This window comes from Barbus barbus, assembly GCF_936440315.1.
Source record: "Barbus barbus genome assembly, chromosome: 47".
NCBI lineage: Eukaryota > Metazoa > Chordata > Actinopteri > Cypriniformes > Cyprinidae > Barbus > Barbus barbus.
In genome coordinates this window covers 10,997,830-11,014,650 of record NC_136725.1, presented here as the reverse complement: position 1 = coordinate 11,014,650, position 16,821 = coordinate 10,997,830, and the positions used below count along the sequence as shown (strand labels likewise).

General features: G+C 37.3%; 1 protein-coding gene across 1 annotated transcript in view; it reads left to right on the top strand.

Annotated features, from left to right (window-relative positions):
• The window catches only part of LOC306865530 (FRAS1-related extracellular matrix protein 2-like), a gene marked incomplete at both ends in the record, with an annotated part of 55,833 nt that overhangs the window by 7,299 nt on the left and 31,713 nt on the right, over window positions 1–16,821 (top strand). The window contains 3 exons of the mRNA XM_079410199.1: window positions 265–354; window positions 9,076–9,222; window positions 13,466–13,696. Of these exons, the coding sequence (XP_079266325.1) occupies window positions 265–354; window positions 9,076–9,222; window positions 13,466–13,696 (468 nt within the window). The remainder of the gene's footprint in view (window positions 1–264; window positions 355–9,075; window positions 9,223–13,465; window positions 13,697–16,821) is intronic.

Below are 16,821 nucleotides of genomic sequence, written 5' to 3'. Positions count from 1 at the left end.
TGGATTTATTAAAACCTAAAAATCCTTTTATCAACATGCTTTTTTTTTGCAAAACCAAGCATGCTCTTTGAATTATAATGCAGATATTTTTTAAGTTGATCAGCTTATAGAACTATTTTATTTTAAGGGTTAAACTCTAGGGTTTGTAGATCATCATAAAAACAAAGAATTTCATAAATTGTTTTGAGATGTATTTTCTTCTGAATGAATAATAAATTGCATTGTGCAGTTTAATGTTACAGTTTTGTGTTTGTGTGTCCTCAGCTGACATAGATGATCTTAAGATCTGCTATATCCTGAAGGATAAGATTAACGCCACCAGTGACATCTTTAGTTTCACCGTGGAGGACAATGGTAAGAAAAATGGCATTGACATTTTTCAGGCTTTTTAATGGTTTGATTGTGCGTTTAGAGTTATTCATTAACACATTTAGCCATATAACATGAGGAATCAGCACAAATCATTTGAATTCATTATTGATATAATGTCCTCTGATTTTAGGTGTTATTGCATATGAAATAGCCTTGGATGATTAATTGTGAACCCTTAGACCAGAGAGGGATATATTTAGATATGTAGCATTTAATTAGGCCTTTTCTTTCCATGGTAGGTGAACTGTCTGTGTGTGCAGCTTATTACATGCTGTGCTACCTTTGACTGCAAAAAAAAAAACATTTAAATGAGTTTTTAGTACATCAAAGAAAACGTAAAATTGAGTTAGTGTGGGTTACAATGACCCTAAGAACATATTTCAACAAGGCAGGATTAAATCTGGTGAAGCATAGATAATCATGTATAAATTAGGTTGAACGTGATGATCCAAGTAAAAGCTTGCGGGTAAAGACCTTGTTGCGTTTAGTGATGATTTGTGTTTTGTTTGGAAAGCCAAATATGTGTGATATGCACACTACAGAGCATACTGTAGATGTGGATTGTCTCAGAAATGGACATTGTGGACTGAAGGGTCTGCATACATGCAAGACAAAGGTCTGTTTGGTATATAAAGCTAGAGGCAAAATGACACATAATTAGAGCCTGTAGCCATGAGTATAAGACACACCCCTTGTCAGGCTTACAATTACTTTGAGTATTAGAGGGTCTCTAGCATTGGAAAGAGTTGGGAAAATACAAGCTCTATAGGAAAACAGCTGGTTCAACTGCTGTATTGGGGCTTTATGTCTCTCCCATGCTTAAAATCACCAGCTTTGTCATGAAATAATCTGTTGTGGCTTGAAACAAGATGACCATTACAATCTGCTTAAGCACCTTCAAGTCAAAGAGGCAGGATTGTGCAGTGGCTGCATTTTGTGTGTTTTTTTTTTTTAAACCATTTTAATTTAATTAAGTGCACAATATGCTAATGGGACATTGGTCCTCAGCTCAAATTTTTGATATCGCTAATATATTTTTCTGAAGAAAGATAAACATGTATAGTGATGAAAGCCAAAAGATTAAATGTCGTGGATGAATATTTACTGAATATTCATCATGCAGCATCATAATGTTATTTTTACACAGAGATTGGTAGGTCTGTTAATAAAATCTATTGACTTTAGCAATCTTTGTTGCATTATGTGCCAATGGTGGTGACCATTCAAAAATGGGGATGCCTGTAACTCAAGAAGTATTAAGTATATCTTAATGCCCTTTTAGATATTGAGTCTTAAACTTTCCTTTTTGAATCTTAATTTTTAAGGCCCTATATTGTTCAGTTCCTGAGATATTGGGATTTCAGTATAGCCAGGAGTAAATCATTAAATTGTACACATTTCCAGTGGTCAAAATACAAATAAGGGGTCACTTTGCAAAAATATAATTCTTCTTTTCTTTTAAAGAGGAACGTCTGAAGAGCAAATAATGCCGACATTAGAAATGTATCTGGTTTCCTTCTGTCAAAACAACTTCATTGAACATACCCGAGTGTCATAAATATTGTCTTTCCAAAGTTTGCGTGCCTATAACTCAAGAAATGGTAAAGATATCACAATATGATTTTATATTATAGTTCTTAATAAACTTTCCTTTCTTTTTTTAAATTAAAATTTATTTGAAAAGGGACCATGTACAATTTTAACATAAATGTTTCCATTTCATGCATTGTACCGAATTTAGCCAATGGCTAGTTTCCATCCGTGGTCCCTTGGCAGGTAATCATAATCACAGGTAAACATAAAAACAAGACAACAAACACATACAATACAGTAATACTTATACACATCCTATCCTAATAGAATCTTCATTTTCAAAATCCTGTATCATTCAGTTGTAAAGATATGGGGTTGATACGGAATGACCCTAATTAATTTTGTCTTTATTATTATTATTACATTTTATGCATTTTAAATAAGCATTTATTTACTTAAAAAAAATTTATTTTACTTTTTTTTACAAAATTAACACATTGTTGACAGGACTAGTTTTTAGAATTGTTTTTGGTTTATGTTTCTATTTGTTCCCTTCACTTTTTTTCCCCTCTTCCTCCCTCCCCTTTGGGAGTGTTTGTCCCTCTGTCAGTCATCTCTCAATTCAGGCAGGAAAGACTGAGGAATAGGAACTCATTGGTATGCAGCTGTGTTGGTGTCTGACCCCTGAGCCCAGTGGGTCATTACTGATTTTGTTTTTTTGCATTCCTGTGGATAGTTTCACTCCATTGGTTATGGATGCATTTATTTTATTGGAAAGACTTCAAGCAGTAAGGGACTATCTGTATCTTTCTCATCTCATTTTACAGATGTAGTGTGCAAACACCAAAGGGCTCAGCTGAGCTGTTTTTATCATGAGGTGCCTCAAGGCTTTCTCCTAGGACCCCTTTTTCCCACATTTGTGCAGTAATGTACAGCTTCAGCATGAAATTCAATGATTACAACCATTTTGCCGCATTATGCCTGAAGAAGCTGAGCTAATTAGACTATCTTAGTTTGTGCTTGTCCAAAGAGCCTGACAACCTCAGCTAACATCATAAACTCAATTTTACAGCCAATTTGTGTTAAACAGCTGCATTTATTTAATGCACTCTGTTAGACTGTGACTTACGTATTTAGTACAAGTAGTATTCCAGAGGGGTTTAAATAATCGCTTTGTTTTCCAAAATGTTCTTTCCCTGCATCCCCTATAATGATGATGAGGCTGTTTTTCAATGCAAAAAACTATTATTATATTTTCCACATGCAGCTTAAAGGACTATTTGAGTTCAAACAAGATTGTGACCTTCTGAAGATATTTCTGTGTATTTTTTCAGAATTTATAAATTAGCAACATTTTTGTTGTACGGCTAAGGCTGCATACTAGCTTTGTTTTAGTCTGTAAACTGTCCATCAGAGTTTGGCCTAGATCATCTAATTTTTGTTTATCTTTGCCTCTGACTCTTTTGCTCTGTTCCAAAACCTAGCAAGCTGCCTCTGGAGACAACATTGTAAGGCATCATAGGTGGACTGCTGATGCTAAAGCTGTTCCAAAATGTAGGCAACTTCATCATTCTGCCTCCTAAAGCCTGATTCACACAGACAATGATTCAGTTGATGGAGATCAGAGAGATGCACACAAACAAATCACCTGCTTTCATTGAAACTAAATGATATCCAGTTGTTTTGTCATGACAAACTGTCGTCACTACAGTATTAACATACCTTACAAAACCTTTTTTTAGCATGTATCCCTTGTGGAAAAGGTATAATGCACTGCAACAAGCTCCATGAAAAAAAATTAAAGGTGAACAAGGCAATTAATACATTTATTTTCATTTCATTCGATACCAAAACACATTAATAAACATAATATTTGATTGTGCTATGTATTTTAATACCTAAGTGCACCCTGTACCCTCATCCACTATTCCCTACCCCACTAACAATTAGCAGTTAGTGCACTTAAAGGGGTAAATTAAAACAAGTGAACAAATTCAGACACTGAGTATGCCTGAAGTGCTTTTAGACACCATTACAGATGTACTGCATTTGATTTTGTACACAACATATTTACAATGTTCAAGAACAGCTAGGATTCTGCCTTAGAAGGCAGTTGCCTATTGTATGTAGTCAGTGAGGCAGCTCACTAGGTTTGAGAACAGACCTTGTATCGAAACTCTTTTTTTAGTCACATAAACAACCTTTGACTGACACTAATAAATGCAGTTCTCCATTTGAACTATTTTGCAACTTGCAGCTCCCAAATTTAACGGGCAAAAGAGGACAGATTTATCAGTTACCCTTCCTTTGCAAAAGGTCATAACGGGTAGCACTTATTTTGAAACCTCTCACTGCAATCATGTCTCAGAGGCAGCTATAGAAATATGACAGGAACGACTGCAGGGAGACATAGGCAACAAAGATCAGAGGGAAGCTTTTCGTGATGCATCATAGCTCTGCTGTGGGACTTAGGGATTTTTTTTTAAACATTTGTCGGTGTGAACCAGTGTTCACTCTAAAGCAAAAATGTACTTAAAAATACTTAAATATTTTTTTCTATGTACTGTTAAAAAGAAATATTGGTTTATTTTCAACAGACCTGACCATCGACATCAGGTTGGGAACCAAAATGGTGCCAATTTTATGCCATTTTAAACCATTTATGTTTCCTGGAAAGCAATTTTGCAGAGTGTTCACCACCTTTTAGGTTGTTCCTAAAGCTCTGTTGTGTCTGGGTTAAAAGAAATCTCATTGCTGGCTCTGTTTTCCCCAGTGTATACCTTGTATTGTGAAGGTTTTTTTACAGGGGATTTGTTGAACAGGATCCAGGGCGCTGTAGGAACAATGCTAATCTTAGCGTGGTTGTAGATAAACATGTGGTTGTGCTGTTTATTTTCTTCTCCCAGAAATAACATTGCAATAGACCATTTTTGTAGCTCTGTTTCTCATTGTTGGCTAGACATAAGATTGTGTATTCACATGTGGATTAGCAAGAGCTAGCATTGAATTTCCCCTGAAAGCTTAGTTTCTTCTGACTAAACCAAAGTTGGGATGTTTTGTTTGGTTCAGAGGGTAGCGCAGGTATTTAGGGTCAGTTCAGATGTGGATTTCTGGATTAACCTTAGACCTGCATGGCTGACTGTTTCAGTGACAAGACCACACCTGCAGGTATTCCTGGTTAAACATTTCAAAGTGCCACTGATCGAGTGGACAGGGGATGGACCAATAAGAGGTTTGTGACTGCTATCTTCAATCAGTCTGCTGACAGTTCAAGGATCTGCTGTTCTTGCAACAAAGTTATTTTAAATAAGGTTATGCAGGTCATTGGTGAAGACAGAGGCACAGAAGAAAGTAATTGAGGGCATCCAGGCAAGTCGTGACCTTCATTGAAGATAACTTCCTGTGTTTTGTGAGGTTGTGAACCTCTTGTTTAAATCTGAGCAGCCTGGATGCTATGAACTGTCTTTATTGCATGACTATATGTCCTTGTTGAATGTTTCCAAGTTCTGCTAGACTAGCTCAGCGTTTTCAATCCAACCAGAAAACAGTAAAGCACACAGTCAGCCAAAACTTTGTGGCTGTAGTCAAGAACCCATTGAGCTAGACGAGGAGAGGCTGGAGGAACCATGTAATGAACAACAAGCTGCTGTTCTTCGCTCAGCACGTGCATGTGTTGGTAATTAATTTATATGATAGTTATGTTGTGATGTCCTTTCTTCTTAATTTTCTGCTCTTTGAGAAGCACCTGACCCCATTTGTGCATTTTCAGGGAAACCTACTGTTTGGGGAGGCATAAACTGACACAACTGTTATCATACATATGCATAGGTGTGCATGTAATCCATCTAGGAAATCAATATAGAAACATGAGCATGTGCATCATGCATAATAGTTTTGATAAACAGGTCTCAAAGTTGCACTTATGCCTTGTGTTTAACTAAGTTTTGGGAGTGTGGTGCTCCTGAGGGTTTGTTGATGTTGATGCTGTTGGCATAGAATTAATAAAAAGAAGGAATTGGGCTTTATGGCACATAATACTCTACCCTTCTCATTCATTCTCGTATTCAGATTTATTTTCCAGCCCTGATAGTAGAAGACCCTCATGATTCACTATAGTGCTTTGTAAGTACCCTCAGGGGTCATCTCCATTTGACTTTATCCAGTCACTCAGGAGGATTGAGAGCTTATCTGATGAATTATTTGTGAGCTCTATTTATAGATGCTGTTAAGAAGTTCTTCAAAATTTCTGGATAGGGTAAAGCTTCTCGTGCACCAGACACTGATTAGCTTTTAATGAGTTATTCTGTCAGCTTTTGTGTTGTCATGTCTTTCTAGGAAACTCTGTCTGAACTATCAGGCTCTGAAACGCTACTGTTTAATAAAGTCATCAGGGGCTTTTTGTGTGAGAAGCTTCATGGAGACTGTCAGGATGAGGGTTTGGACAAATCCACTGGGCTTCAAAGCAACTGTCAGTACGTTTTTTCGGAGGCAGAGCTAATGAGACCATGTTATTGTTCAGTCTGACAACAGAACAAATACAACTGAATTTAAAATTCAAGTGTGATGCTATCCAATATGACTAAATAGCTTGTTTCTCTTTTCTTCTCATTTATTTGGATCCTTTATTTCATTTTCAGTGGCCTTTTTAGGCGAGAATCAATAATACTATTTCGCATACTTGGTTAACGTTTCTCAAAACCCCCAAATAGTACACTAATTTATGCTAGAGACAAGGATGTGACACCTTAATATTTTTTTTTGTTTGTTTTATCAGTTTTTTACTTCATTTACATGTTATTAACATCCATTTTAGCTAAATACAAAATAGTTTATTTTGACACTGTGGCATGTTTTTCATGGGCAAACACCACTCATGTTCTTTAGAAAATGTAAAACTCCATTTGATTTTGTTTGTCTTTGGGGTAATTGATGGTGTTTTGTTTGTTCGGCTCATTGACCTGCCTGAACACAGAGAATAGTGGAGTCCTTGAACTGAGAGCTTTTTCTTTACTCGCAAATGGATTTTGGCCACATTTAAACCACATTTCACTTCTTTCTCAAATTGATAGAACCTGACACGATGAAAGAAAAAGTGTCATTGCTGCTTGGATAATGCGCTGCATTAATACTCCGCCATTGACTGCAGAAATGATTGGAGAAATGGTTTTAGCTTGCTTATATCCACTGACAGAGGTATAATAAAACACAAAACCATAAATCAAATCAAATATTGTCCACTGTTAATATGTGATTATTAGTATCTTTCTTTTTGCATATAGATGTGGTTGTTGCCTTTTTGATTTATATACATTTATATTTATTTTTAAATTATAATTCTATTTACTTCATATTTCTTATCTGCAATCCACATCTATAAATGGAGTCGAAATATGAGTCCATAAGTCCTGATGGACGACTAATTATTTGGACCACTATGATAATTCAATGAACCATGTGGCTTATGCTGCTAATCTTCATGAAATGTCAAATATAATTACTTCAACGTGTGAAATGATTTATTTGCCTTCATTCTGAATTTGTATATGCTGCGTATTGTCTACCGAATGGTTATCACCTAGCAACCAGGCTAATATCAAGTTAGAAATACAATGACATTGGCAACATGTCAATTTTGGCAACAGTCTTGACATCTCTCAGGCAAGGTTAGAAAGTGAGATATTAGGAGCCCGGGGTTAGCTTGAGGAAATCAAGTGAAACAAGTATAGAAAAGTCATGAATATACATGGTCTGGCTTGTTGAGAAACTGGGAATTAGTCTCTGATGTTTTGTATGCACGTGAAGTGGGTTATCAATACGCATGCAGACTGTGATACATGGCGTGAATATAGATTAGAGATGCAGTTGGTATATAGGTATGTGAGCATGGAATGATGCATTCACGCAGACTTTTGCTAGAGATTTAATCATCGGCTTCGTAATGCATGAAGTCCATGCTCTTTTGGATATTCTTTCATTGTTTACTCTATTAGAGGTGTAGACTGCCTTTGAAAGCATCTCTATAAGCTCGCTTTGGTTGGGGCAATCATCATTACCATGGTAATCATTCAGTATCTTGGTGTAAAATGATAATGGTGATTTAGGAACATCTGGATGATACCATTTCAGTGTGAGATACACCAGGAATTGTGAAGCCAAGCATGTGAAGTGTGAAGTCAGCATGCACAAGGTATACATATTTCATTATGTCTGTTCTATACACACTAAGTGATTTTATGTTAAAAAAAAAAGCTGGATCCTTGTAGCATAAACTAGTTAATTGTGCTATAAAACCTGAGGTGGGTTTTCCCAAATGGGGAAATTACATGTAAAATGTAGCATTATGAGAGAGTTATTTACCATAAACCCCTTAAGTAAACAACTGGTAGTGTGTACATTATGTTATGATGTAAATGATCACTAATTAATCCCTTCTGAGTCAATTATATGAGGATCGTTTTCATAATGTGTTTGCAGGAACATGTGTATGCAGAACTCCACAGAAAAGCTCTGCAGAATTGTAATGACTTAATGTTTTGCACATCTCCACTCCGTAATATTTAAACAAATATTTTATGGAGTGCTGCAGGAATGAATCCTGTAACCTATGAGGTCTGTGGTTAACACAAGCTCAAGATATTTTCATGTTTTATTCAATGGCATAAAATAGTAATACCTCTTTTTTTAGGTTAACTAGTGGCTAAATGGGACTACAGAGTTTGTCTGGGACGTTAAAAGTCATCACACCAAACAGAAAAGCTAATTTACTCACTATAGTCCACTTTTACAGCCTCATTGCGTTTATACTTGTGCTCTTGCAAAGTATTCTAACTCAAACTTTCCAATTTGTTACATTTAGATAAAGAGCGAAAGAGCTGGCAGCTTTTACTTCTGAGGATTGTATTGAGGCTTCAAAATTCATGAAAGTTGTGTTCATTTGTGAAGATTATCATGATGTAAAAAACTCGTAAAAATCATAAACGTTTGTTGGTCACAGAACTTATTTTCTGCAGTAACCCAAAAGCCAATGGAAAGTCCTGTTGGGTTTTTGTCAAAGGAAGCAGGGTAATGCGGACTTCTGGGTTGACCTAAAAAAATATATTGTTACTGCAGTGCTCTATTTATGCTTTCAAATGCTGATAAGAGTCTATAAATTTTAATTGTTGTTTTCAGGAGGGAACAAACTGAAGAACCAGCAGTTTTGTCTGAACTGGGCTTGGATTTCTCTGGAGAAACTGAACTATGTGGTGGATGAGCAAGACAAAGTTCTCGAGGTGATCCTCCGACGTAGAGGTTTTCTCGGTGAAACGTCTTTTGTTGGTGAGTATCAGATCACTGGATCATTATTTTTTTGATTTTCTGCCAGCATAATACTTTATTTCATACATTTTCCATTCACCGTCACCTATTTCTTTGCTGAAAAACAAATTATCCAGAATTGATTTAACTTGTCGAGAAGTCACCAGTACAGGCGTTAACAGGGAGTCATTAGCATTCAGTAGCGCCTGTGTTCACAGTGAGAGCTGTTATTACTTAAGCTTATCAATGGGAAGCCGTTAGAGATGTTTTTCTAAGTGGTTTTGGCTTCTTTGTGACTGAGATGAAAGCCCTTGCTCTCTCTCTGACATCCGTAGAACAGTCTGAACACTTTTTTTTGAGCGTACACCTGCTTATCTTGCCCTGCACCGAGCTCAGCTCAGCCCCATATGTGGTCAGTATTCTTGAAACTAAGGGGCTTTGTTCACGCTGCTTCGGATTTGTGGTGTTTGTGTTGGCTTGAAGGGATGTTGAGGTTATTGAGGTTAAGTGGAGAGCAGAAGGCAACAAGAGAGATGAAAAGGAAGGAGGGCAGAATGAAAAGCAGGATATACGGTGTAAATAATGAGGTTCTAGAGTGCAGGTTAATAAAAACGAATGAATCTCCCTGTCTCTAGGGGGCGGTAGGGTGATCAAGACCTCTCCTTTCTGACCTTAATCATTCCACTCATTTTTCCCTCTGTTACTCTGTACTCTGTTACTCTTCCCTCTGCAAAAAGTTGAAATTATCTTTTTTTTTTTTTTTTTTTCTAAATTTTTTTTTATTGTTATTCAGTGACAGAAACTGGTTTCCAAACCCCCCAGACCAAAAAAAAAAAAAAACATGCATCTCTAGACCTGTTTTTTTCTTTTATTCCACTGACATGCGTTTGAGATTTTAATTGCAAAACCATTAACTGTTCCGAATGGCCCCATAGGCTTAATTTTAGCTGAAATTTGGGTAATTTAAATATTAAAACCTGGAACTACAGAAGTCAATTATTTTTTTATTTTTTTGATGTGATATGAAAGTGGGCTTCCATATAGAACTGTTTGTACTCAAATATTTAATAATACACTATTTCAATAGTTTGTGATCAAGAAGATATTTTTTAAAAAGTGTTTTTTTAACAGAGGTTTTCTATTTGAAATAAATGATGTTTTATACTGTCTATTTCCACACAAATGCTACACAACTGTTTTTAACACTGATAATAATAAGAAATGTTTCTTGACCAGCAAATCAGCATATTAGAATGATTTCTGCATAATCATGTGACACTGAAGACTAATGGCTGTTGAAAATTAAACTTTGCCAACACAGGAATAAATTGCAAATTTGTAATAATATATCACAATATTACTGTTTTTACAGTATTTTGATAAAAAAAAAATGCAGCCTTGGTGAGCAGAAGAGACTTCTTTCAAAAACGTAAGTACAGTATATGATCTGATAAATTGTCACTATTCATTTGAAGTGGCAAGCAAAAATGATTGCATCAAATCACTGTAACAGAAGAAACAAAACACCCATGGGTTTCAAACAACATCAGTGAGAGAAGATTATGTCCGAATTTCATTTTTGGATGAGCCATCCCGGTAACAGCAAAAGTGTGATAGTGATGCTCACAACCAGTGAAGAGTGTTTGAGATCAGGCTTCATCTGTGCTCTTTGGAGCCTGGAGCTCTCTCTGCCAAACATATCTACCCCCACCCATCATATAGCTTTCTACTTTTTCACACCCGCCTGCCTCGGCCCTTTTCTCTCCTTTTCCTCTTGTCTCACTCACTCTGGCTGGCGTCCTATATCTTTCAACCAATTTCTGTCTTTCCGAGCACTGTGCTTTCTTGGATGATTTTTTTTTTTCCATGTACATGGTTGGATGGAATCTGTGAAGGGTTTTGTTCTATCTGAAGTTATATTCTGCTGAAAGCTACAGCTAAATAACCTTTAATGGCCACATGAGGGAACGTCTCACAGACTAAAGATGGTTTGAAATACGGCCCCTTAAGTGCATTGTTGGGGAATAACTAGTTACATGTAACAGTGTTACGTAATCTAATTGCAAAATGAATTGGTCACACTTTATTTTAAGGTGTTTTAAGTATGCATGATTACAATTCAAGTAACCCTAAGCCAAACCCTAACTCTAACCAATATAGTAAGTACATGTAGTTAATTAATTTTACTCAGAATTTAAATGTATAATTAACTGTAACAAGGACACCTTAGTGCCACCTTAGTGTTATCCCTAATCCTAATCATATAGTTGTCACGGTGCACACAGCAAGGATGAACGAGGAACAAGGAGACGAGGAGTAAACTCAAAATAAACTCTTTAATGATTCCAAACAAGGCAGAGCAATACAAGGCAAGGTAGACACAGACTGGAACACCGGGGAGTAACGAGTATACCAGACGACACGAAACTGAACAGGCAGGAACTTAAATACACAGGTTAATTACACAAACACAGCTGGAACAGAATTAACTAATGATCACATTAAACAAGGACAGGAAACAAACCAAATATGGAAACAAGAGGCAGGAACACATGACACACACAACAGAGGTCTGACAATAGTAAGTACATGTAGTTAATTAATATTACTGCGACTCACTATATAAATGTAATATATATATATGATTTAATAGTCAATGCAATTTGGGATAGAAATCATATCTGTATGTGTGAAAATATTCAGCTGTAATCCCCTTTGTTATTGTTACCATTTTTATAAGTAACTGTAATTGAATTACACATTTTTTTCTCAGAAACTATAAAAAAATTACAGATACATTTATTGGTTACATTTTTATTTTAAGGTGTCATTGCTATAGTGTAATTATACATTTAAGTAGTGAGTAATATTAATTAACTACATGTACTTACTATATGGTTAGGGTTAGGGGTAACACTTTATTTTAAGGTGTCCTCGTTACAGATGAGTGATGAGTTTTTGGCTCAAGGTCTGCATATAAAGTCACACCAGAGGAGTTCAGCTGGGATCAGGACTTGGCTTTCTGCAGACCAGTCAAGCTCTTCCACACTGACTGAATCAATCATGTCTTTTTGAACCGTGTCTTATACACAGAGACACTGTCATGTTAGAATAGAAAAGGGTTCGGTTCAAACTGTTGCTATAAAATTAGAAGCACACAATTCCCTAGAATATCATTATATGCTTAAACATTAAGATTTGTACTCATGGGAATTACTAAAGTAGTCAAACATGTTCATTAGAAGGGGTGACCCAATACTTCTGGCAATATAGTGTATGCGTGTGTGTTTGTGTGTGTGTATTACATTTCCAAACATTAATTTTGCCATTAATTGTAATAGATTTTCTTCATCAATTAACTTCTATTAACTAAATTAAATCAACAATTTGGTGTGCCCATCCTTTGCGTTTAAAGCGGCTTTTGCCCTAGGTGCGCATAGTTTTTCAGGTAGCTTTGCAGGTAGGCCTCTTGAAACATCTTGGAGATGTTTTTTTTTTTAATGTAACACTACTACCTGGAGGAAAACAGCCTGTGACTGCTTGAGATATCTGAAACCTATGGTCTGTATTATGTGTAATTTTATGTACATTTTTGATGCTTGTAATATTTCTAGTGGGTCAACATAAAAATCTATATTTATAATTAAATCCCTATCTGCAGTCTTTTTCTACAGTTTTGCTTTTTCTTTCATGTAGTATCTTAAGTGTTATGGATTGAAGCTCAGCGATCATCCAGCATTGATCTGAAATACTGAGGTGATTTAATTTCTCACATCTGTTTGGGAGGTTCTGGCAGACGGATCCCTGACAGTGTCTCTGCTTGATGTATCAGAGATCAAATGCTTCCGAGCAGGTTCATTGCAAGTTTTCCCACTGTGTGGGAATCCCATCACAGCTTCGCACCAGTGTTACAGTAGAGAGGAAGTAGAGTCTACATGCTGCACGTTAGTTCAACATGTTCCTTGATTTTGTTGCTACATCCTAGCCTCTTGAGTATTCAACACCTACAGCCCTGGGGCTTTTTTTCTTCTATACAAAGTGCATCTCTTTCTATATGGCGTCGATTAGTGCGTAGTCACCTGCACTGTTGTGCTCGATCTTTATAAATCTGGAAAATGCATATTTAGCTAATCCCTACTCATAAATTTCATAATAAGCTTCTTTGAGTAGATCGTTATCAAGGTCATGGGTTGTGACACATCTGTAGGCTGGACATATGAAGTCAGGAAACTTTGTCAAAATTGTTATATTGTGCTGTTTTAAGGGATTGGTACTTTGGATGGCAGTGCCGAGAAGGAGAAGGATTTCCTGGGAAAATCGCAGAAGCAGGTGCAGTTTAACCCCGGCCAGACCACAGCCACATGGAGAGTGAGGCTTCTCACTGATGGAAAATACGAGCAGTCCGAGACGTTCCAGATTATCCTGACTGAGCCAGTGATGGCTGTTTTGGAGTCACCAGCAATAGCCACAGCTGAGATTGTGGATCCAGGTGATGGTAAGTCCAACAGAAGTTAACCAAACATTTTATAAGCATGTAACAATGAACAAATTCTTAAGGCATTTACACTTGGCAGGTTTGGTTTGATTAAAACAAGCTGTGGTGAGGTTACTGTGTGCTCTGTTAGGCCCTTCCCCTTTCCCCTACACCTCCGTTTCGCACGTTCACATGAAGGGGTAGGGGTGTCTCGATTCTCTTTTGGTTGGAGGGGTAGGGGAAGGGCCAGATAACCCTTCAAACGAAGATTTTTCAGGACCACACTTCAAACGAAGGGGTATGAATTTTCTAAGCACAAACCGGCTACAGCAGCAACATGGCTGTCCGACCGAACAAAAAGACACATAAATGTAAGCGTTATTGGCATTAATAAAATTTTATGTTACATTCAATCGTGAGTTCATATTTACGGTCATGTTATTCAAAGAAATGTTTGCAAAACATCGCTAAAGTTTTCTAATGTCATATCATTACAGACCGCACGATAGTGCCACAACATATTTGCATGTCTGATCAGGGCGATAACCACCATAGACCTTGAGGGGGGCTAGTCCCCCCAATAATTAGAAATTGCTGAACACTTTTATCAAATATTGCCAAATCGAGAAAGAGAGATGAAAGTGTATGTACGTCGGTACATCTCGCTCTTTACAATGAGTGACTTTACTTCAAAAACAGCGATTTTATCCTCTTGTTGCTGGAAAATATAATATAGCGATTCAGTATTTAAACTGTTATTAATAAAAGTCGTGGGGCAGCGTTGACAAGTTTCTTTGTTCCTGGATGTGTGAGCTGCGTACAGATCTCTGAGATCTCCGATGTGTGTGTCTGTCAGCAGCACATTAATATAGAACGGTAATTAAAGGCTCTAATGCACACCAGCACACCAGTATAGGCGTGTTTATTATAGGAGCTAGAGGACGTATGATGAAGTGTGACTGGATTGTAGTGGTGTTCCAATTCTTAGGGGAATATTTTCACCCCTACTCCTTGACACTCTGTTCCCCCCTCAAGGGGGAAGGGGCAGGCGGAGGAGTAGGGGTAAGGGAAGGGGTATAAGAATTGGGATTGGGCCTTAGTGCGGTTTATTTGAAAAAGTGTGAACGCTACCATGTGAACCTTGGTGTACACCACGCCTTGTCAGGGGATCTCAGGCCACTTCCGAATGAACTCTGGTGCGGTTTTACTGGTAAATTAATGCAAAATGGACCAAGGACATCTAACCGAACCCAAAATAGGACATTGTCAAAAGGCACGTTCCTAAAAAGGCCAGAATGCTGAAGTGTACCTGGTTCTTCTCATCATAGGATCTTTGTTGCACATTACAGTTCAGTACAGTTTTATAAGCTCTTTGTAAGTTAATATCTGGGAAAAATACCACCATATGTAGTCAAGTCACCTTTATTTATATAGCGCTTTATACAAAACAGGTGATTTCAAAGCACCTTTACGGTGATAAACAAGAGCATAGTCAATAAATGACAAACAATTCAACTCAATTTATCTATAAAGCATCTCTGGAGAAAACAGTGATGTCATCATCTGACCATGTGCAGTTCAGTATTCAACTTACATTGTCTGTGCAGTCATGAGAATAAATTTGCCAAATATCTAGTGTCCCCATCTAAGCAAGCAAAAGGGGACAATGGCAAGGAACCCAAACTCCATCAGTGAAAGAAATGGAGGAAAAAAAACTTGTTCATGTAAACACGTACAACGAATGCATTTAACACAGCATTGTTTTGCATGTTTGGTTAAGTTGTAAAGGCTGTCCAGTTAGGTTGTTACCGTTTGCTTATGTCTTTTGTTTTGTATCTTTAGCTTCAGTGTTGAAAGTGACAGTGTAAATGCTAAGTGAACCAGGACTAAACATATCATTTCCTTTTTTGGCCTGGACTGAAAGAATCAAGAGAATAAAACTTTTAGTATAAATGTCCTTAATGTTCACCTAAAGACAAACATCAGTCACATACTTGTATGAAACTCATTGTAAAAATTGTCCCAACCCCAAAGTTCCGAACAGTGGTGTTCATCATATGTTTTATCTAATGCACATTGGCTTTTTGAACACATACTTATGTAAAGATTATATTAGATCAGAGTCCTTTTTCAGACCCATTTAATTCTTAAAAAATATCCAAACATCACCGCTTCAGCCGCTCAATATACTAAACCCCTATTACATCTGGTGAAGAAGTGAGTGAGTCAGAGAGCAAACACACAATAAAGCTGCTAAAAACATCCCAGGCTATTTTATTTTCTAAAATTTTCAGTGTTGCAGATAAAAACACAAGCCTTATCTCTATACTGCAGATGCCTTTTTCTGTCTTTCAGTGGACCTCAATTATCATAGCATTTTATATCTCTTCCTACTTCCTACCTGTGAGCTTCCAACGCACCGTCCACCCCCTCGTTTCGGCGCCCCGTCTTTTCATCTGGAATTCTGCGCAATTCTTGTTTTGAAAGCGTCTCGTCGATAAATGTAAATTGTCGACCGGCGTTTGAGAGAGATTTGACACGTCTGTGCCAGCTCCCTCTGTAATTAAATCGTTTGCATATGAAAGTTAGTCGCACAGGTTTTGAGGGGTCATTTTGAAGGGGGCGCCACACTTTTATCTGCAAGAACCCAAACAGAGAGGCATCACAAAGCCGTAATGAGACAGCCGCACATAAATCTGTCCGAGCAGCTCTCATTACAAAATACAGCTTTGTCAGTCTGTTGATCAAACCGCGTTTGTGGCACACTGTCTGTTTTGGGTTTTCTCGCCGAGAGCCGTGATGGAATCATTTGCCTGTTCATCATCACGACATCATCTCATATTCTCACAATTACCGGCGTATTTAGATGTGCAGCACGAATAACCGGAGGCTTGCATTGTTTTATTCTGTGTGTTTTTGTCTTTATCGCCTCCTCGGGGTCCCTGGATAATTAAAATTTTCATCTATAATCCCAAACGCTGCGATAGTTTCCATCTGAATGTTACTTAAGCCTCGCTATCTTTGCAGAAGTTATTTCTCCTTAGAAAAAAAGAAAGAAACTCCACTACTTCCCCAGTGAGCTAATTATCAGTCTAACGGTGGGGTTTGTTTGCTGAGGCTGATGCCCCATGGGAGGCTTAACGTGA